Source organism: Pelophylax lessonae, assembly GCF_965119305.1.
Source record: "Pelophylax lessonae genome assembly, chromosome: 12".
Classification (NCBI taxonomy): Eukaryota; Metazoa; Chordata; class Amphibia; order Anura; family Ranidae; genus Pelophylax; species Pelophylax lessonae.
In genome coordinates this window covers 11,184,735-11,207,448 of record NC_138779.1, presented here as the reverse complement: position 1 = coordinate 11,207,448, position 22,714 = coordinate 11,184,735, and the positions used below count along the sequence as shown (strand labels likewise).

General features: G+C 44.6%; 1 protein-coding gene across 1 annotated transcript in view; it reads left to right on the top strand.

The window, feature by feature from the left end:
- The window catches only part of GPR153 (G protein-coupled receptor 153), a 170,395-nt gene that overhangs the window by 72,264 nt on the left and 75,417 nt on the right, over positions 1 to 22,714 (top strand). The window contains exon 2 of the mRNA XM_082273312.1: positions 18,065 to 18,566. Coding sequence (XP_082129438.1) covers positions 18,190 to 18,566 — 377 coding nt within the window. The 5' untranslated portion in view covers positions 18,065 to 18,189. The remainder of the gene's footprint in view (positions 1 to 18,064; positions 18,567 to 22,714) is intronic.

Genomic DNA, 22,714 nt, shown 5'->3' with positions numbered 1-22,714 from the left:
GATCTATACTGGTATGGACTGGGTATTGTGTTACGATCTATACTGGTATGCACTGGGTAATGTGTTAGGATCTATACTGGTATGGACTGGGTAATGTGTTACGATCTATACTGGTATGCACTGGGTAACGTGTTAGGATCTATACTGGTATGCACTGGGTAACGTGTTAGGATCTATACTGGTATGGACTGGGTAATGTGTTAGGATCTATACTGATTTGGACTGGATAATGTGTCACATCGTTTGATGGAAATGAAAAGTATCACCCTACAGTGGGCTGAATTCAATGACACCCTGAAAATCAAACTGAAAAAATGATGCAGCAGGCGAGTCCATTTTGCTGAAATTTCATTGCAGCAACTCAGAATGGTCCTCAGTAGTTTGTATGGCCCCCCACATACTTGTATGCATGTCTGACAAATGTCAGGGTATGTTCCTAATGAGAAGACGGAGGGTGTCCTGGGGGTATTTCCTCCCAGATTTGGACCAGGGCATCACTGAGCTCCTGAACAGACTGAGGTGCAACCAACCTGGTGATGTCAGATGGACCGAAACATAATGTCCCAGAGGTGTTCTATTGGATTTAGGTCAGGCAAGTGTGGGGGCCATTCAATGGTATCAATTCCTTCATCCTCCAGTAACTGGCTGCATACTCTCGCCACAGGAGGCCGGGCCTTGTCGTGCACCAGGAGGAACCCAGCAGGACCCACTGCACCAGCGTAGAGTTTGACAATGGGTCCAAGGATTTCATCCTGATTCCTAATGGCAGTCAGGGTGCCATTGTCTAGCCTTGAGAGATCTGTGCATTCCTCCATGGCTATGCCTCCCCAGACCATCACTGACCCACCACCAAACCGGTCATGCTGAATGATGGTACAGGCAGCATAATGTTCTCCTGGGTGCTCAGGGTGAACCTGCTCTCATCTGTGAAAAGCACAGGCCGCCAGTGGTGGATCTGCCAATTCTGGTGTTCAATGGTAAATGCCAATCGAGCTCCACGGTGACGGGCAGTGAGCACAGTGCCCACTAGAGGACGTCGGGCCCTCAGGCCACCCTCATGAAGTCTGTTTCTGATTGTTTGGTCAGAGACATTCACACCAGTGGCCTGCTGGAGGTCATTTTGTAGGGCTCTGGCAGTGCTCATCCTGTTCCTCCTTGCACAAAGGAGCAGATACCGGTCCTGCTGATGGGTTAAGGACCTTCTACGGCCCTGTCCAGCTCTCCTAGAGTAACTGCCTGTCTCCTGGAATCTCCTCCATGCTCTTGAGACCTTCTGGGAATGGCACGTATTGATGTGTCATCCTGGAGGAGATGGACTGCCTGTGAAACCTCTATAGCATGTGTGGTCGTAGTGGAAGAGGATTCAACCGGATTCAGGGTGTGTGGACGCAGACCTAGTGGGTTGACCTGCGTCCACGGTGGCCAAATCAACCTAAGAATCTGAGGAGACAGAGGATTCAGGTGCAGGGGACACTTTTTGCTAGGCCTATTTGAAGGGCCATGTCAACTTTGGACACCAGTGCTCTTTAGGGTCCAGGTATCGCCTCATGCTACCAGTAGTGACACTGATCCAAGCCAAATGCAAAACTAGTAAAAAACAGTCAGAAGAATTGAGTAGAGAAAAAAAATGTCAGTGGCCTCCACCTGTAAAACCATTGCTGTTTTGGGGGTCGTCTCATTGTTGCCCATCTAGTACACCTGTTGTTAATTTCATTAACACCAAAGCAGCTGAAACTGATTAACAACCCCCTCTGCTACTTAACTGACCAGATCAATATCCCAGGAGTTTAATTGACTTGATGCTATACTCTGATTAAAAAGTGTTCCTTTAATTTTTTTGGAGCAGTGTACATTCGTTCTCTGCAAATTGGGAAAAAAAACAAATGTTCTTTATGGTCTCGTGTTACTGTGGTAAAGTGGCATGGCTTTTCGGCACCCACATTCCTGGACAAAATTTTCGAGAGCATGAAGTATTTGGTGGGATTTTAAGGGTGCCCAAAAACAACAGAAAAAAATATTGACATCGAAAATTTTGCCAAAACTTTCCTAACCAGGCCCTGGCGTAGAGTTCAGGCTCCGAATGTTTCTGAAATTACGATGTATCTCCAACCTCACGTTTGAATATGAAAAGGCTTTTGCCATCAGAACCAACTCCTATTCCAAATTCCTAAAAACTTGGAAACTTTGGCTTTCACAGGGAATAGAACCGAGATGGAGAACGTGACATAATTAAATAACTACGGTAGTAGCATGCCAAAACCGTCGTTCGGACAGGCCTGTAAAATAAAGAGGACCCGCCAAGAAGGAAGGAAGGAAGGAAGAAGAAGGGAATGTTGTAGAAAAGGGGCAGAGGTGGGAGGGATAACGAGTCCTGCGGCAGCCCAGAAGAGGCAGGGGGCCCGACCTTAAATAGGCGGCTCCACCCCTCCCACAACTCCAGGCTCCGCCTTCCCATTTGTGGTTGCTTATTTCCTGCTGATATTGTTTTGTGTCTCGTTCTGTGTACTCGATCTCTGTTATTTGGATGTATCTCTTACATTTGTCAACTCCAAATTGATTCGGTTTCCTCAAATACATGTATCTACTTTTTTTTAAATTTCAATAAAAAATATTTGTTGCAAAAAAAAAAGAGATTTTCCTATTTTGCGATTCGGCACAGCGTGACTTTAACGGACAATTGCGCGGTCGTGCGATGCTGTACCTAAACTAATTTAACGTCCTTTTTTTCCCACAAACAGAGCTTTCTTTTGGTGGTATTTGATCACCTGTGCGATTTTTTGATCATGCGCTATAAACAAAAAAGAGCGTCAATTTTGCAAAAATAACAATATTTTTCACATTTTTTTTATATGAAATTCCCCCCCAAAAATTTAAAAATCTAAATTTTTTAACATTTTCGGCCAATTTGTTTTCTGCTACCTATGTTTGGTAAAAAAAAAATCGCAAAAAGCGTATTTTTATTGGTTTGCGCAAAAGTTATGGCGTTTACTAACAAAGGGAAAGATTGACATTTTTGTTGTTTTTTTTTTAACGCGTAATGGCGGCGATCTGCGTTTTTTTTTTTTGCAGGATTGCAACATTGCGGCGGACAGATCGGACCCTGACTGACATTTTTGACACTTTTGGGGTTACCAGTGACATTACTGCAGTATACATATGCACTGTTACTGTAAAATTACACTGGCAGTGAAGGGGTTAACTTTTTTGAGAGGGAGGGGCTATGTGTGGAGAGGGAGGGGCTATGTGTGTCCCTAGGGGCGTGCTTCTAACTGTGATTGGCTGTGGCTTGAGGTGTAGGAACAATGATCAACGGTCCTACATAGTAGAACCGTATGATCACTATTCCTACACAGGGGAGAATGACAGGCGGCTTGTTCACATCAGCCGCCTGTCTTTCTCCCTCTCCACCGACGATCGCGAGTGACCGGCGGACGATCGAGTCCGCCGGTCACATGCACAGGGGGGTCCGTGACCGCGCGGGAGCTCGCCTCCGGCGGCGCGCGCTCGCTCCTGAGACCCTCACAGGCTAGCGACGTAGTACTACGTCGCTTTGCCTGTAAGGGGCTGACCGCCGCAGTAAATAGTCGTGCGGCGGTCGGCAAGCGGTTAGATAAAACAAAGTGGCGTAATTGCATCCACAGTGATCACTTTGTATATATTCCCTACATGTTTCGTCACTAAGGTCTTCTTCAGGGGTTTTGTGGACCACTGGATATTTACTTGCTATATCAAAAGACAAAAAATTCTGTCAATAATACAATACATAATACAAAACATAAATTCATAGTACATTTGAGACAAAAATAATAACTATTCACCCTGCCCAGCCGGCTTATGCTTACCCAGATGGGCCCCTTGTATTCATGAATACTGCCTTAAGCACCATGCATAGAGATTTTCTATAGGTTTTTGCCTATGCTGCACAAATATTGTTCGTATTATTATTATTATACAAGATTTATATAGCGCCAACAGTTTACGCATCGCTTTGCAATGTAAAGGGGGACATTATGATTACAATACAGTTCGATACAGAAAGAATAGGTGGGCCCTGTATTAAACCCGAAGCCAAAAATGTCCTACATTGCAGCTTACCGATCATTAAATGTGGTGGCTGCATTTGTTTATTTATTTTTTATCCTTTTTCCCCTCTGTTTTCACCCAGTGATCTGGCCAGTAACATACCTCCTGTATTAGAGCGCCCCCAATTCTGGATTAAGGAGCACAGGAGGAACCTTTGAACAGCAGCATTATCAGTCTAGCAGGGGAGTGTTAGATGGACTAGCAGATTTAGATATACTAACAAACTAAAGGCAAACTCCAGATCTCACTTTATAAACAGTTACAGCAAACTGTCCCCCCCCCCTTTTTTTGGGATAAAGGTTTTACGCAGATAAAAAAAAGTTAATCGTTGTAAGCACCCCTGCTAGTGTTAAATGGTTTGTCTCATCGCATAAGTCCCTCCCTTTTCCTTCCCCTCCAATGACAATAATTATTTTCTAATGCCACCCTTCCTACCAGGTACGTTAACTCTTTACACCAATGGCAGTGGCTACGTTCCAAAGGAACAGGCTCGGGTTATACTGCCTACAGGAAATTACGTTCTCCCTTTACGCTGCATCCAATTTATCCTCTCTTCACCATCTTATACCCTCTTCCCTCTCCCCAAAATTCCATCTATCTTGCCTTCCCTCTACCTCCAATGCACTGGTACTTAGTCCTACATGAAAAGCATAGGCCCTTCACCCTGCATCCAATTGCCCCCCCCCCCTTCTCACCCCCACACCCTCCCTCACCCCTACATCTAATACATCATCCCTTCTTTTCCCTACAGTTGATACATCCATCCTTTATCCCATCATACCTTCTCTCTACATCTGATGGATCTTTTCTTTAACCCAGCGGTCTCCAAACTGTGGCCCGGGGGTTGGATGCAGCGTTTGCTTCCCTTTATGCAGCTATTGGGGCATTATTCCTCCCACAGATGCAAGGCATGCTTCCGTCCACTGACAACAATGATGGGACACTATTCCTGCCACTGATACCAATGATGGGGCACTATTCCTTCCACTGATTCCAATAACGGGGAACTATTCCTCCTACTAATACCGATGATGGGGAATTATTCCTTTCACTGACACCATGATAGATCATTTTCCTTTCACAGACACCAACAATTGGGCACTATTCCTTCCACTGATACCAATGATGGGGCACTATTCCTTCCACTGATACCAATGATGGGGCACTATTCCTCCCACTGACACCAATAATGGGAGACTATTCCTCCCACTGATACCAACAATTGGGCACTATTCCTTCCACTGATACCAATGATTGGGCACTATTCCTCCCACTGATACCAATGATGGGGCACTATTCCTCCCACTGATACCAATGATGAGGCACTATTCCTTCCACTGATACCAATGATGGGGCACTATTCCTCCCACTGATACCAATGATGGGGCATTATTCCTTCCACTGATACCAATGATGGGGCACTATTCCTTCCACTGATACCAATGATGGGGCACTATTCCTCTCACTGATACCAATTATGGAGCACTATTCCTTCCACTGATACCAATGATGGGGCACTATTCCTCCCACTGATACCAATGATGGGGCACTATTCCTCTCACTGATACCAATGATGGAGCACTATTCCTTCCACTGACACCAATGATGGGGCACTATTCCTCCCACTGATACCAATGATGGGGCACTATTCCTCCCACTGATACCAATGATGGGGCACTATTCCTCCCACTGATACCAGTGATGGAGCACTATTCCTCCCACTGATACCAATGATAGGGCACTATTCCTTCCACTGATACCAATGATTGGGCACTATTCCTTCCACTGATACCAATGATGGGGCACTATTCCTCCCACTGATACCAATGATGGGGCACTATTCCTCCCACTGATACCAATGATGGGGCACTATTACTTCCACTGATACCAATGATGGGACACTATTCTTCCCACTGATACCAATGATGGGACACTATTACTTCCACTGATACCAATGATGGGACACTATTCTTCCCACTGATACCAATGATGGGGCGCTATTCCTCCCACCATTTTTTAAAGATAGGGCATTTTATACTCCCATCAATGTTGGGACATTGCACAAATAATCCCAAACCTAAGCGCAAGTATTTCCATCTAACCTGGATCCGCACCCTCTCCTCCATATCACTATATGTTGATATTAAGTGACAATCCAATCGACATTTACGGTATCCTTATCAGGCCAAACTGCCCCTGAAGAAGCTTTGTGTAGCGAAACATGTCGGGCAAGGACATAGGTGGTAGCAGGAGTAGCACCACTCAAATATGAAAGAGGACCCTATATGTCTCAAAGTTGTCAATTGTCACCAATTATATGTTGGCTTTGTACATCTAACTTGTTTTGTATGTCCTAGTGTTAATGTGGAAATTGAATGTTTTTTAACAACATAATTACAAATCTATTTTTTATAGAAACAAATGTGTAGTTATATATTTTGGGTATGATACCAGTAAAAGTCCCCTTTAAGCCCACAATCACCAATTTCCCCTTGTAGGAATTGGTAATACAAAAATCTGTATAATTTGGGATGTAGGTATCTAATACTTTGTACTTACAATACAGAGCACAATCATATCCATCATCTGATGAATCCTGCCTTTAACCATCTCCTTGCATATGATGGATCCTTCCTTATTCCCATAATCTTTTCTACCTATATCTGATACACCCTTCCCCTACATCTGATCCCCCCCCCCCCCCCCCCAGGAAGGCATGAACCACTCAGTCACCTACAGTAAGTCCCAGTTTGATGCTTCCAATATCTTCAGCCAGTGCCAATAATAACCCTTTACTACTCCTGTGAATAATGAATGCAAATGCATGTGGGTTCATTAGGGAATACTGGAGCATGTACCGGCATTACTATGTTCTTTAATTTGCCCAAGTTTTATATAGACACACTACAAAAAAAAAAAAAGGAAAAACAAAGTCAATAGGGACAGCAAATTTGACAGCAGCAGCTATGTTGTAGAAAAAAGTCTTTTGGGAAAAGTCTGGGAACATCATAGGCCTACATAGACATGTTGCTATCAAGATTATTGACCTTTTTCGAAAAGACAGGCTTTGAAGCTGCACGGCATAGGGAATAGAGTTTGGATAAATGCAGAAGCATGGGGGTGAGACCTAGAAACATGTATCAAATGCAATGGCCAGGAAAAGAGAAAATGTTTGTTGACAAAGTAAGGAGTCTGAGGGTATATACCTAGACACAGACGCCTGGTCAATTTAAACTTAGCATTTGGTGGTAAAATCTATAAGCAGCAGTGAAAACCATGTGCAAAAATAATCAGCAGATTCAGAACTATAGACAAGTCAAATCAAAGTTGACCCTCTAGTGCAGGGTTTCCCAACCAGGGTTCCATGGAATCCTAGGGTTCCTCCAGAGGTTGCTGGGGGTTCCGTGACCAATGAGCAATTTCGGCCCCTCAAATAAGTTCCCACTGACATCATTGAACTTTTTAGCTATCTGTAAGGGGGTGAAGCTTCCCAATGGTCACAAGTGTAAGGAGCATTGTTCCCAAAGACCATCACACTAATGTATCTTGAGTTGTAGATATAGCTATTTTTAGCCGGGGTTTCTTGAGACTGAAAAGTTATTTTAAGGGTTCCTCTGTGTTGACAGGTTGAGAAAGTCTGCTCTGGTGTCTTAACCCTCCATATCATATTGTAGCATTAAAGCTAAAAAATAAAAACCTGTGGGAAAAAAGTAAAAACACATACTCACCTTACCCCCAGCCCCAAGACTGGAGAGGGGGACATCAATGTCCTTCTTGCGAGATCTTGGAACACTGAGTTTCCTAAATATCAAGAGAAGATGGTCCTACACAGTGCAGGCTTGGGATCCTTAGCATTAACGAGAGTTTTTTTCATCCTTTTTCACATGCAGGAACCTTAAAACTTTCAGGTTTCAGGAAATATTGCCCAAAATTACTATATCCTCAGCCCGATACATTATTGTGGTGGTCAGTAGGAAGAATGCTCCTTACATTGGCAACCATTGGGAAGAATGCCCCCTACATTGGCCACCATTGGGAAGAATGCCACTTACATTGGTGACCATTGGGAAGAATGCCCCTTACATTAGTGACCATTGGGAAGAATGCCCCTTACATTGGCAACCATTGGGAAGAATTCCCCCTACATTGGCAACCATTGGGAAGAATGCCCCCCTACATTGGCCACCATTGGGAAGAATGCCACTTACATTGGTGACCATTGGGAAGAATGCCCCTTACATTAGTGACCATTGGGAAGAATGCCTCTTACATTGGCAACCATTGGGAAGAATGCCCCTTACATTGGCCACCATTGGAAAGAATGCCACTTACATTGGTGACCATTGGAAAAATGCTCCTTATATTGGTGGCCATTGGAAAAAATTCCCCTTACACTGGTAACTGTTGGGAAGATGCCACTTACACTGGTGACCGTTGGAAAGAATGCCCCATTCATTGGTGACTGTTAGGAAGAACGCTGCTTACATTGGTGACCATATGGAAGAATGCCCCTAAATTGGCAAACTTTGAGAAACATGCCCCTTACATTGGCAACCATTGGGAAGAATTCCCCCTACATTAGCGACCATTGGGAAGAACGCTGCTTACATTGGTGACCATTGTGAAGAATGCTTCTTACATTGGTGACCATTGGGAAGAATGCCCCTTACTTTGGCAACCATTGGGAGGAATTCTCCCTATATTGGCGACCATTGGGAAGAACGCTGCTTACATCGGTGACCATTGGGAAGAATGCGCCTTACACTGGTGACCGTTGGGAAGAATGCCCTCTACATTGGTGACCGTTGGGAAGAACGCTGCTTACATTGGTGACCATTGGAAAGAATATCCCTTACATTGGCAACCATTGAGAAGAATGCCCCTTACACAGGAATGCAGTTTGTTCTGGACCCCTGTGACCTGTATTCAACTGACAGTGGGCTAAAGTCCGCTCTCATCTGATGTCATCCGATCAATCCAGACCCTGGGGGGATCTTAACTTTAATATCGGGATCCACCCAGATGCCTGAGCAGCAGATGGCTCAGCCTCTCAGGGTGCTGCCTGAGAGCCTGAGCCAGCCACTTCTGCCCCTCCACAGCCCGGAGCTCCAGTAAGCATGGGAGGGGCAGAGAAGAGAGTCGGTGACTGACAATTACCAGCTCTATGCAGATTGAATTCTGAGAACTGAGCGATCAGCGATCTTCGATCGCTCAGTTTTTGGTCTTACAGCCGATGGAGGACAGATAAAGCATCTGGATCGATGCTGCATCCACCTAGGAGAGAATGCATGTTTGTTATTTTGAAATCCCATATCTCTATTTTAAGACATGTAAGCAGTGGTTCTAGCAGGAGGCCAGCGACAGGAAGATCTGGGTATTATCTGCAGAGAGATAGCACTGAACTCCATAGCAGGTGAAGTGTTACTAAACCCACAACAGTAAAATCAGTGTGTATATGCAGTAAAGCATGCTTGTTATACTCACTGTGGAACCTAAAGGATTAATCCTCAGCATTGTGTAAAAGGGCTGTTTGATCCTGTCTTGTCTGATCATCTTTTTCTTCCACTGGCACTGACTCCAATAAAAATCCTGATATTTACAAAGCCAGGGGACAGGCTGCACATGCTCAGTTTGGTGTGTATTACTAGAGAGTTTTTTTTTTCTTGGTAGAGTACATATAATCAGCACAGGGCCAATCAGTCCAGACAGAGGGTCAGTTGTCCTGCATCAATCATGGGAGAATAAAAATTCCTCCTAGACGCTTTAACCAGACACAGGGGCATAACTACAGGGGTTGCAGGGGTTGCAGGGGTTGCAATTGCAACCGGGCTTCATGCTCCAGGGGGCCTGTGTGGCTCCCCGGTACACCTGGATAGGAGAGGTGGCTGGGGCAGCATGTAGAGAAATCACTGTCCTCCTTTTTCCTCCTGTAGCTGCAGGAGGAAAATGGAGGAGATTGGTTCCTCTGTATGCTGCCCCCGCTACTCCTCCTATCCAGTTCACTTGTGTTCTGCTGTCTCTGGGCCCCTGTGTGCTCCCCTGGTCACCCCCCACTGTGCTCCCTCCCTCTCCTGCCGGCTGATGCAGGGGATGTGTCACAATAGAGAACCAGGAAGGGGGGCGATAAATATGTAATTTACCAGCTCATTCCTTTTCTGAATGGACAGAGTCATAGTCAGTCACATTGTAAAAAAACTAAATAAAATGATAAAAAATAATACAATTAAAATACCCAAAAAATAAAAAACTACTGACACCAGTAGGTGAACCTCCAGGATAGCAAAGGTCACACTTGCGACCGTGCCCTGGCATTCCACCACTGTGGGGAGGCACAAAGATGGCAGGAAGGGGGCCCACTGCAGAACTTGTGAAAGGGTCCCGCTGCGGGACCATAATAAAGAGCCCCGCAACGAGACTAAAGGGCCCCAGGATCAGTGGGAAGAGCACCAGGCTTGAAGGTAAGGGTTCCCAGCCAGGGGTCCGGGGGGCCCTTCATGGTTTCTTGCACCGGGGCCCTGAAGATTCTGGTTACGCCTCGGACCAGACACTAATGGAAATCACAAGACTGCTATATACTGCTGATGAGAAAAGGTATTTAGCAGTTTATATTTACTAAAATGATTGTGTTTCCATGTTCTGTGTACTGTGGGAGAGCAGATATAGTAAATGCAAGCTCCTGGGTTCAGTAACACTTTAAATTACAACTAAATTCTCATTTGATAGTCTGAGCAAGTCCCAAATCCAGTTACTATAGGATGTACAAAACTCATAAAATTCAACAGAAAACTTCTTTCCCTTATTGAGCCAAATCTTCCTTTTTTTGTGTGTCACACGCTCCCCCTACCAGACTCTGCAGCTCACAGTGGAAGGGGTTTCAGCAAAGGAGGCAGGAAAGCCAATCCAAAAAGCAGTGGGTGGGACTAGGTGTGGCTCGGTGCTGATTGACAAGCTGCAGGCTTGTGATTTTGCAGTGGCAATGCTAATAATGACACCCCCCTTTAACATTGTTTCATCCCACTGTAGCACAAGTAGGCACAGCCTACGCTAGAGTGACAACTCTGCTCTGAGTTCAGGAGCAGTGCAGCATCGTTGCCACTCCATCATAGGAAGCTGCATTATGGACTTATTTTAAAAGGACTTCACTTAATATTGGACTTCACTGGCAGAATCAACATGTATTTGATGGACTTCTCAAGGGGCGGGGCTAAGAGAAAACTGTGCGGATGCATTTATATTTCGGTGCTGCAACACATATTTTCATTTTAATGGGAGGCCAGAGTTCTAACTTTTAATAAGCTGACGAGACCCTTGAGTAGGTGGAGAAGGAGGAATCATCGTTCATATAGAAATGAACAGCTAAGCTTTGCATTCAGGTCTTGCAATTCCCCGGCTGATGCGGTATAAAATAACAAGAAAATCACAGTATTATAAATAGACAGCATTTTCCATTTAAACAAGGTGTTTAAAAGATTATTCATGGAGTGGAGATTAGTGTGATGGCAGAGTGTGATTATTAAGATGTAAAGGTCACTTGACATAAGTATCGCCGCGCTCGGCTTATTCTTGTCTGTTGCATTAAAAAGCCCACACTTTGGTGAATCATCGTTTTTATTACATTTTGTACTTTGAAGGAAAGGTGTTCGGCTGCTGCTCAAAGGCTTTTTGGCTTCCTGTCAAAAAATGTTTCCAGAAGAAGATTAACTGAGCTGGTAAAAATAAGTGTATAGAATTGTGGTGTAGTAAGGGGTTTTTCATATCGCCATGAACTGCTGAAAGCCAAACTTTAGAAAAACAGCGAATACAGTTGAACCACAGATGAGTGACCAGTTTTGCATGGATAAAGGTTTGGAATTCTTATTCTGATTCGTCTATTTAGATCTTTATATTACTAGAGAGGTCACCAGCAGGAGAAAGGAAGTCCTGATTCCTCAAAATAGATCTTTATATCACTAGAGGGATCACCAGCAGGAGGAAGAGGGTCTTGATTCCCCTAAAAATATCTTTTTATCACTAGAAGGATCACCAGCAAAAGGAAGGTGGCCCTAATTCCTCTAAATCAGGGGTGGGGAACCTACGGCCTGGGGGCCGTATGCGGCCCTCAAAGTAATTTGGTCCGGCCCCCCGTGCAGCTGAGTCTGTGTCTCTCAGCTGATCTGTCAGAATGGAGCTGATGCTTCCTGTATAGTTTCGGCTCCGTTCTGACAGTCTGAGTGAGTCACAGGCGGAGTGATATCAAATGCACTCCGCCTGTGACCAATACAGGAAACATTGCCTCTTCCTCCAGTGCAGCGCCGCTGCTAGCCAGCATTTCCCACCAGCAGCACACACAGCTGTACCAGTCAGAGCCAGCAGTACCAGCCAGAGCCAGCAGTACCCACAGCAGTACCAGCCAGCTGTACCCACCAGCAGTACCAGCCAGCTGTACCCACCAGCAGTACCCCGCCAGCAGTTCTTTTCGAAACTTACCACCACAAAGAGTCGACTGCTCTCCAGACTAACCGACGCAAACCTGGAAAACCAGTTGCGAGTAGCAACATCATCAATACAAGCTAACATCACACACCTCACCAAAGAGAAGCAGTTGCAGCCATCACATTAGGGGTGAGTTAATTAAATGTTTGACCAAATATAACAGCCACATTTTTAAGTTGATAAGTTTGTACGGCCCCCCGAATGATTTTATAAATACCCTAATGGCCCTTGGCAGAAAAAAGGTTCCCCACCCCTGCTCTAAATAGATCTTTATACCACTAGAGGGATCACCAGCAGGAGGAAGGAGGCCCTGATTCCTCTAAATAGATCTTTATATCACTAGAGGCATCACCAGCAAAAAAAAAAGGAGGTCCTGATTCCTCTATATAGATCTTTATATCACTAGAGGGATCACCAGCAAAAGGAAGGAGGTCCCGATTCCTCTTAAAAGATCTTTTTACCAATAGATTCTGAGGTCCTGATTCCTCTAAAAATAACTTTTTATCACTAGAGGGATCACCAGCAAAAAGAAGGAAGTCCTGATATCTCTAAATAGATCTTTATATCACTAGAGGGATCACCAGCAACAGGAAGGAGGTCCCGATTCCTCTTAAAATATCTTTTTATCACCTGATTGCTCTAAATAGATCTTTATATCACTAGATTGATCACCAGCAGAAGGAAAGAGGTCCTGATTAGGGATAATCGAACTTTTGAAAAGTTCGGTTTCACCAGAACACCCGAACTTCCCGAAAGTTCGGCCCGGATTTCAGAACCCCTTTGAAATCAATGGGACCCGAACTTCGGTAATCAAAGAACACAATTTTGAGACCCTAAAACCCAATAAATGCCCCTAAAAAGTGCCTAGGGTTCTGGGTCATGCCCCAGGGACTATTAATCACACTAAAAAAAGTTCTTAAAAATTGTCATTTTTGATAGAGAGCCAATTATTGAAAAAATTATTGAAAAAAAAAAGAGATTTCTTTGGATTTAGTGTCTGAGGGGTCTAAAAAGTGTACCTGTGAAGTTTCAGCTCTGTAACATGTCGAGAACCAGAAAAAAAAGTTCATTTTTATTACAATTGCAGTAGAACAGGATGGTAGCTTCGCTATTTTCACACCCGGCTTTTTGTTGCCTAGGTGTGTTGTTGCAGGCGTTTTTTTTGGGAATTTTTTGGGCGTCTTTGGAGGCAGGCATAACATCTGAACTTGTGTATAGGGGTATATATACACACACACTTATATGTATTTATACACATACACACATATAGGTGTGAAAGGAGCGAAGTCCTATGGCTGTTAATTATTTCATTAGCGCAGCCATAGGGTTCTGCTACTTTCACACCTATGTATGTGTAGGTGTATATATACATACATGTGTGTGTGTATATATACCCCTACACAGAAGTTCAGATGTCATGCCTGCCTCCAAACACGTCCACATAAAAGCCCAATAAAACGCCTGCAACAAAACGGCCAGGTGTGAAAGGAGCAAAGCCACTATCCTGTTCTATAGCAATTCTAATAGAAACAATCTTTTTTCTAAGGCTTTCTATGACAGTCACCCTGCCATAGCAGTCAGAGTCAGTTAACCCTACACTACACTACAGTCCCCTGACACTTAACACTTTCCCTACAGAAACTAAACTAGATTATTAAATCTAACTATAGTGGAAAATAGTACCCTAACTACACTAGATATCCCTTTCCTCACACTAATAATTGCTAAATGACACTTTGAAGCAGGAGTAACAGAACTGCTTCCACTCTCTTCCACGTCCCTGTATTACAATGCTAGAGATTTGGCGGGGCTATCTTATATAGTGGGGGGTGTATTCACTACTGATTGGCCTCTGGACCCCCTAGTCACTCCAATCACATTTTACTGATGGTTCTGGTCAAATCATGGGCTTTTAAAGCTCAGTTCCTGTCCCATTGCATTTTGGTCGGTTCTGGTTGCCGAATTCCGAACTTTTTCAGCAAAAAGTTCGAAATTCGGCCGAATTTCGAACAGTCAATGTTCGGGTGGAACCGATGGTCGACCCGAACCGTTCGATCATCCCTAGTCCTGATACCTCTAAAAAGATCTTTCTATCACTAGAGGGATCACCAGCAAAAGAAAAGGAGGTCCTGATTCCTCTATATAGATCTTTATATCACTAGAGGCATCACCAGCAAAAGAAAGGAGATCCTGATTCCTCTATATAGATCTTTATATGACTAGAGGGATCACCAGCAAAAGGAAGGAGGTCCTGATTCCTCTATATAGATCTTTATATCACTAGAGGGGTCACCAGCAGGAAGAACGAGGTCCTGATTGCTCTATATAGATCTTTATATGACTAGAAAGATCATCGGCAGGAGGAAGAAGGTCCTGGTTCCTCTATATGGATCTTTTTATCACTAGAGGGATTACAAGCAGGAAGAAGGGGGCCCTGATTCCTCTAAATAGATCTTTATATGGCTAAAGGGATCACCGGTAGGTGGAAGGAGGTCTTAATTCCTCTATATGGATCTTTATATCACTAGAAGGATTACCAGCAGGAGGAAGGATGTCCTGATTCCCCTAAAAAGATCTTTATATCACTAGAGGGATCACGAGAAAAGGGAAGGAGGTCCTGATTTCTCTATATAGATCTTTGTATCACTAGAGGGATCGCCAGCAGGAGGAAGAAGGTCCTGATTCCTCAGTATAGATCTTTATATCGCTAGAGTGATCCCCAGCAGGAGGATGGAGGTCCTGAATCCTCTTTATAGATCTTTATTTCACTAGAGGGATCACCAGCAAAAGGAAGGATGTCCTGATTTCTCTATATGGATTTGTATATCACTAAAGGCATCACCAGCAGGAGGAAGAAGATCCTGATTCCTCTATATAGATCTTTATATCACTAGAAGGGGTCACCGGCAGGAGTAAGGAGGTCCTGATTTCCATATATAGATAATTTGTTGGACTTCATTTAGAATACTGTGTCCAGTTCTAGAGACCTCATTTACAAAAAGATATTCATAAGATCGATAAGATAAGAACGAGTCCAGAGATGGGCAAAAGAAATGGTCTGAGGGACTCAGACCTCTATGTTACTACCAGTGATGAGCCAAAAATACCTGGGTTTGTGGCTTGTTTTTTATGGGTTTAGTGAACTTTACTGAAGTTTGGTGCCAAATCTGAACCTCATTGAAGTCAATGGGAGCCAAATATTAAAGAACATTAATGGCCATTTTTTAGGTCAATAGGGAAGGGATTGACATAAATGTTAATGGGGGAACCCACACAAATTAAATGGTGTGGGATTCTCCCTTAAACCACTTACCAGATCCTTATCCTTGATGAGGGTCTGGTATGGATGTTAAGAGGGACCCAAAGCGAAAACAAAAAAAATCATGTTGTCCATAGATGCAGATCATCCCCCGCCCCCCAACGCTCCTGGCCCCTCCCTTCCTAGTCCCGTTATAAGTCAATCAGCGACTTATAGTAGGACTGCGATATTGCAGCGACAGTCAGGACATAAGGCCCCTTTCACACTTGTGCAACATTTCCTGAGACTTGGGACTGCAAAGTCACATGACAAGTCATACCCCATGATCATATCTGTGTGACTTCAAAGTAGTCCCTGCACTACTTTGGTCCGATTTTGATGCGACTTGAGGTCCATAAACCTAAAGATTACACAGACATTGCTTCAAGTCACATCAAAGCCACGTGACTTTCAGGCCACACAAGTGTGAAAGGGGCCTTACTGACACTTTTAACACTTTTTGGGGACCAGTGACACTAATACAGTGATCAGTGCTAAAAAAAATATGGACTGTCACTGTACTAATGACACTGGCAGGGAAGGGGTTAAACAGGAGCGATGAAAGAGTTAACTGTGTGCCTAACCAGTGTTTGTGTACAAAACGCGTTGGGTGGAGGATGTCAATCCTTTTTCGCCTATTAATATTGGTGTAATATGTATATGCATTCCATGTTCAACCGTGTCCATATAGTATTGGTGTTTTTAATGCTAATTTAATTAAAACTGATTTTTATTCACATTATTTAGTACTGAGTGCCTTTAAAATCCCACCCTAAGGGGAATTTTGTTCCTGCTGTACTGTGAGGGAGGTGTTTTTACTAGGGGAAGACATTGACCCATGTTCCTGCTTTGCGGAGACACAGGATCCATGCCTTTCCTCCTGTCAGAAGGGCAATCTACCTTGTTTGCATAAACAGATTGCCATTCCGGCTCTTTGGCTAATGATCAGTGGGTGCCAGAGGACATCGAGTCTACTGTACCCGCAGATCAGCTCCCGCTGTGTCTAATCACAGCGGGAACAGGTCGCCAGCCACAGACCCGGAAGTGTCGGATCACGTACTAGGTATGTAAACAGGCGCAGAGCGTATATGTGTGGTGGGCAGTCGTAAAGTGGTTAGAAGTGATGTGCGGCTTCAGGAATTTGCTAAATGGTGTATGGGAGAAATAAGCCCTGGAGGAGTGAGCACCGGCTTGCTGGAGTTCAGGAATACAGGGGTCCTAGGAGTGGCTTCATCTTTTTTGAGTATTGCATTCAGAGGCATAACTAGAACCTTCAGAGCCCCCCGTGCAAGAAACCAAGAAGGGCCCCCCGGACCTCTGGTCGGGGGACCTTCCCTTCAAGCCTAGGGCTCTTCCCACTGATCCTGGGGCAATTACTCTCATTGTGAGGCCCTTTATTACGGTCCCGCAGTGGGACGCTTTCAAAAGTTCTGCAGTGGCCCCCTTCCTGCCATCTTGGGGCTTCCCCATGGTGGTGGAATGCCAGGGCCCGGTCGCAAGTGTGACCTTTGCGATCCTGGAAGTTTACCCACTGGTGTCAGTAGTTTTTATTTTTTGGTATTTTATTTGTATTATTTTTTATAATTTTATTAATTAATTTTATACTGTCACTGACTATGACTCTGTCCATTCAGAAAAGGAAGGAGCTGGTAGTTTACATATTTACCGAGCCCTTCCTGGTTCTCTATTGTGACACATCCCCTGCAGCATCCGGCAGGAGAGGGGAGGGAGGAAGCCGGAAGCACAGTGGGGGGGGGGGGGGGCAGGGGAGCACACAGGGGCCCAGAGACAGCAGAACACAAGTGAACTGGATAGGAGGAGTGGCGGGGGCAGCATACAGAGGAACCAATCTCCTCCATTTTCCTCCTGCAGCTATAGGAGGAAAAAGGAGGACAGTGATTTCTCTACATGCTGCCCCCGCCGCTCCTCCTATTCAGGTGTACAGGGGAGCCACACAGGCCCCCTGGAGCATGGGGCCCGGTTGCAATTGCAACCCCTGTAGTTACGCCCCTGATTGCATTTGATATTACACAATATGATTGGACAGATACAATTATACAGCCCCTTCCCCATTCTTTCCATTGGCTTTGCTCAGGTCATCTCTAGGCTTAGAACGTATAATCTGGTGAAAGAGTTATGGTTCTAATTAATGTTTTCGTAATCTGACCAGCAGTATTGAATTCATAGGTTTCGTACATTCTTATTTTGCAGGAAATCCAGTCACAATGGAAGTACTCTCATTTTCCGGAACGTATCACGGCTAGCCTAAAGTTACCAGAAGATGCATTTGCAGTCACTGTTGTTTTTTTTATCTGATCCGCAAAGCTCTTCTCCTAATGGTGCCTTCACCCTCCACCATGAATGATGAGCAGAGACTGCACAACAACGCGGTAGCTTGGCTGATTTGTTCAGGGATCTCACTTCTAGCCAATGCCTGGGGGATTCTTAGCATAAGTGCCAAACAGAAGAAATGGAAGCCTTTGGAGTTTTTAATCTGCACCCTGGCCGGAACTCACATCCTTAATGTGGCCATACCAATCACCATGTACTCTGTGGTCCAGCTGAGGAAGCAACACTCCGATTATGAGTGGAATGAAGGGGTTTGCAAAGTGTTTGTGTCTACCTTCTACACCCTGAGCCTCGTCACCTGCTTTTCTGTCACTTCATTGTCCTATCATCGCATGTGGATGGTACGCTGGCCAGTGAACTACAGGTATGACTTATTTTATTCATTTTTAGTTTTGTCATCCTCATGGTGAGGCCAGCACACAGTTTAGACTAGGGGTCTCCAGATTTTTTTTAACAAAGGGCCAGTTTACTGTCCTTCAGTCTTTAGTGGGGCCGGACTGTGGCCAGTGGAAGTAAATAATGCCTGATCTTTGGTATTAGGGGTAGAAATAGTGCCCCATCAATGGTGTCATTGGGAGGAATAGTGCCCCATCATTGGTGTCATTGGGAGGAATAGTGCTCCATCATTGGTGTCATTGGGAGGAATAGTGCCCCATCATTGGTGTCAGTGGGAGGAATAGTGCCACATTGTTGGTGTCATTGGGAGGAATAGTGCCCCATCATTGGTGTCAGTGGGAGGAATAGTGCCACATTGTTGGTGTCAGTGGAAGGAATAGTGCCCTATCATTGGTTTGAGTGGGAGGAATAGTGCCTCATGGTTAGTGTCAGTGGAAGGTTTAGTGCCTCACGGTTAGTGTCAGTGGAAGGTTTAGTGCCTCATGGTTAGTGTCAGTGGAAGGTTTAGTGCCCCATCATTTGTGTCAGTGGGAGGAATAGTGCGTAAGTGCAATAGTGCAGAGTTCAGGAGCGCGCTACATACAGAGTGAAAAGTTCAGAGTTCAGGAGTACGCTACGTACAAAGTGCGGAGTTCAGGAGTGCTCTACGCACAGAGTGCAGAGTTCAGGAGTGCGCTACGTACAGGGTGCAGAGTTCAGAGTTCAGGAGTGCGCTACGTACAGTGTGCAGAGTTCAGAAGTGCGCTACATTCAGAGTGCAGAGTTCAGGAGTGCGCTACATACAGGGTGCAGAGTTCAGAGTTCAGGAGTGCGCTATGTTCAGAGTGCAGAGTTCAGGAGTGCGCTACGTACAGAATGCAGTTAAAGAGTGAGCTACGTACAGGGTTCAGAGTTCAGAAGTGCGCTACGTTCAGAGTGCAGAGTTCAGGAGTGTGCTACATTCAGAGTGCAGAGTTCAGGAGTGTGCTACGTACAGAATGCAGAGTTAAAGAGTGAGCTACGTACAGGATGCAGAGTGCAGAGTTCAGGAGTGCGCTACGTACAGGGTGCAGAGTTCAGAAGTGCGCTACGTTCAGAGTGCAGAGTTCAGGAGTGCGCTACGTACAGAATGCAGAGTTAAAGAGTGAGCTACGTACAGGGTGCAGAGTTCAGGAGTGTGCTACATACAGAGTGCGTAGTTCAGGAGTGCGCAACATACCGAGTGCAGAGTTCAGCAGTGCGCTATTTACAGGGTTCAGAGTTCAGGAGGGCGCTATGTACAGAGTGCGGAGTTCAGGAGTGTGCATCATATAGAGTGCAGAGTTTAGAAGAGCGCTACGTACAGAGTGCAGAGTTCAGCAGTGTGCTGTGTGCAGAGTTCAGGAGTGTGCTAGGTGCTGAGTTCAGGAGTGCACTACGTGCAGAGTTCAGGAGTGCCCTATGTACAGAGAGAAGAGTTCAGGAATGCACTACCTACAGAGTGCAAAGTTCAGGAGTATGCTGCGAACAGAGTGCAGGATTCAGGAGTGCGCTATGTACAGAGTGCAGAGTTCAGGAGTGTGCTATGTACAGAGTGCCAGGTACAGGGGAGCACTATGTACAGAGTTCAGGATTTAGGGGTGTGCTAAGCGTAGGGTTTAAGAGTGCAGAGTTCAAAAGTGTGCTATGTACAAAGTGCAGGGTTTAGGAGTGTGCAACCCCAACTCCCCCCCCCCCCCCCAAAGCTTCCTCATATCACTCTCCTCTTACCTGGCTTGGGTCTAGCACTTCCCTGTGTTGGCGTCTCTCTCTCATATTCTGGAGATCTGAGTGCATGCAGGGCTCTGTTTATTCCTGGAGCCACTGAGAGCAAAGCTGTCCCTTGTAAACACAGAAAGCTTAAGAGAGAAAGGTAAGAGCCAGAGGTGGCAGAATGGAGTGCGAGGGCCACATGACAAGGCCTGGTGGGCCGAATTGCGGACAGGCAGAATGCTTAACAGGTTAAAAGTAGGCACTGGTAGGCTGAAAAATGGGAAGAATAGCAACAAGCACCAAGTAAGCGATGCTGCACTTACAGTGCCTGGAAAAGTATTCACACCCCTTGAAATTTTCCTTATTTTGTCATGTTACAACCAAAAACGTAAATGTATTTTATTGGGATTTTATGCGATAGACCGACACAAAGTGGCACATAATTGTGAAGTGGAAGGAAAATGATAAATGGTTTTCACATTTTTTTTTTACAAATAAATCTGTGAAAAGTGTGGCGTGCATTTGTATTAACCCCCCTTTACTCTGATAACCCTAAAATCTAAAATCTAGTGAAACCAAGTGCCTTCAGAAGTCCTAATTAGTAAATAAAGTCCACCTGTGTGTAATTTAATCTCAGTATAAATACAGCTGTTCTTTGAAGCCCTCAGAGGTTTGTTAGAGAACCTCAGTGAACAAACAGCATCATGAAGGCCAAGGAACACACCACACAGGTCAAGGATAAAGCTGTGGAGAAGTATAAAGCAGGGTTAGGTTATAAAAAAAATCTACCAAGCTTTGAACATCTCACGGAGCGCTGTTCAATCCAACATGTAAAACGGAAAGAGGATGGTACAAACCTTCCAAGACATGGCCGTCCACCTAAACTGACCGGCCGGGCCCCTACCAAGACATGACCGTTAACCTAAACTGACCGGCCGGGCCCCTACCAAGACATGACCGTTAACCTAAACTGACCGGCCAGGCAAGGAGAGCATTCATCAGAGAAGCAGCCAACTTTTAGTCCTACAGTAGACAACTATTAGTCCTACACTCCACAAATCTGCCCTTTATGGAAGAGTGAGAAGAAGAAAGCCATTGGTGGAAGAAAGCCATAAGAAGTCCTGTTTGGTGTTTGTGAGAAGCCATGTGGGGGACACAGCAAACATGTGGAAGAAGGAGCTCTGCTCAGATGAGACCAAAATTCACCTTTTTGGTCAAAAAGCGAAATGCTATGTGTGGCAGAAAACTAACACTGCACATCAATCACCCTCCACACCGTGAAACATGGTGGTGGCAGCATCATGGTGTGGGGATGCTTTTCTTTAGCAGGGACAGGGAAGCTGGTCAGAGTTGATGGGAAGATGGATGGAGCCAAATACAGGGCAATCTTAGAAGAAAACCTGTTGGAGTCTGCAAAAGACTTGAGACTGGGACGGAGGTTCACCTTCCAGCAGGACAACGACCCGAAACATCCAGCCAGAGCTACAATGGAATGGTTTACATCAAAGCATATTCATGTGTTACAATGGCCCAGTCACAGTCCAGACCTAAATCACATTGAGAATCTGTGGCAAGAATTGAAAATTGTTGTTCACAGACGCTCTCCATCCAATCTGACAGAGCTTGAGATATTCTGCAAAGAAGAATGGGCAGAAATGTCCTCTCTAGATGTACAAAGCTGGTAGAGACATCCCCAAAAAGACTTGCAGCTGTAATTGCAGGGAAAGGCGGTTCTACAAAGTATTGACTCCGGGGGTTGAATACAAATGCAGCCACACTTTTCACAGATTTATTTGTATCATTTATCATTTTCCTTCCACTTCACAATTATGTGCCACTTTGTGTCGGTCTATCACATAAAATCCAATAAAATACATTTACATTTTTGGTTGTAACATGACAAAATGTGGAAAATTTCAAGGGGTATGAATACTTTTTCAAGGCACTGTATAAACCAATCAGCTTCCAGTTTTTTTTTTTTTTTTTGTCAAAGCTTAACCACTTCAGGTCTGGAAGGTTTTACCCTCTTAATGATCAGGCGCATTGGTTAAACTGACAATTGCGCGGTCGTGCGACGCTGTACCCAAATACAATTGATGTCCTTTTTTTCCCACAAATAAAGCTTTATTTTGGTGGTATTTGATCACCTCTGCTGTTTTCATTTTTTTTGCGCTATAAACAAAAAAAGAGCGACAATTTTGAAAAAAAAACACAATATTTTTTACTTTCTGCTATATAACAGTCCCAACAAAAAAAATTTAAAATCTAAAATCTTTTTATAAGTTTAGGCCAATTTTTATTCTGCTACATATTTCTGTTAAAAAAAAATCTCAAAAAGCATATAATAATTGGTTTGCGCAAAAGTTATAGCGTTTACAAACTATGGGATTGATTTTTGGACTTTTT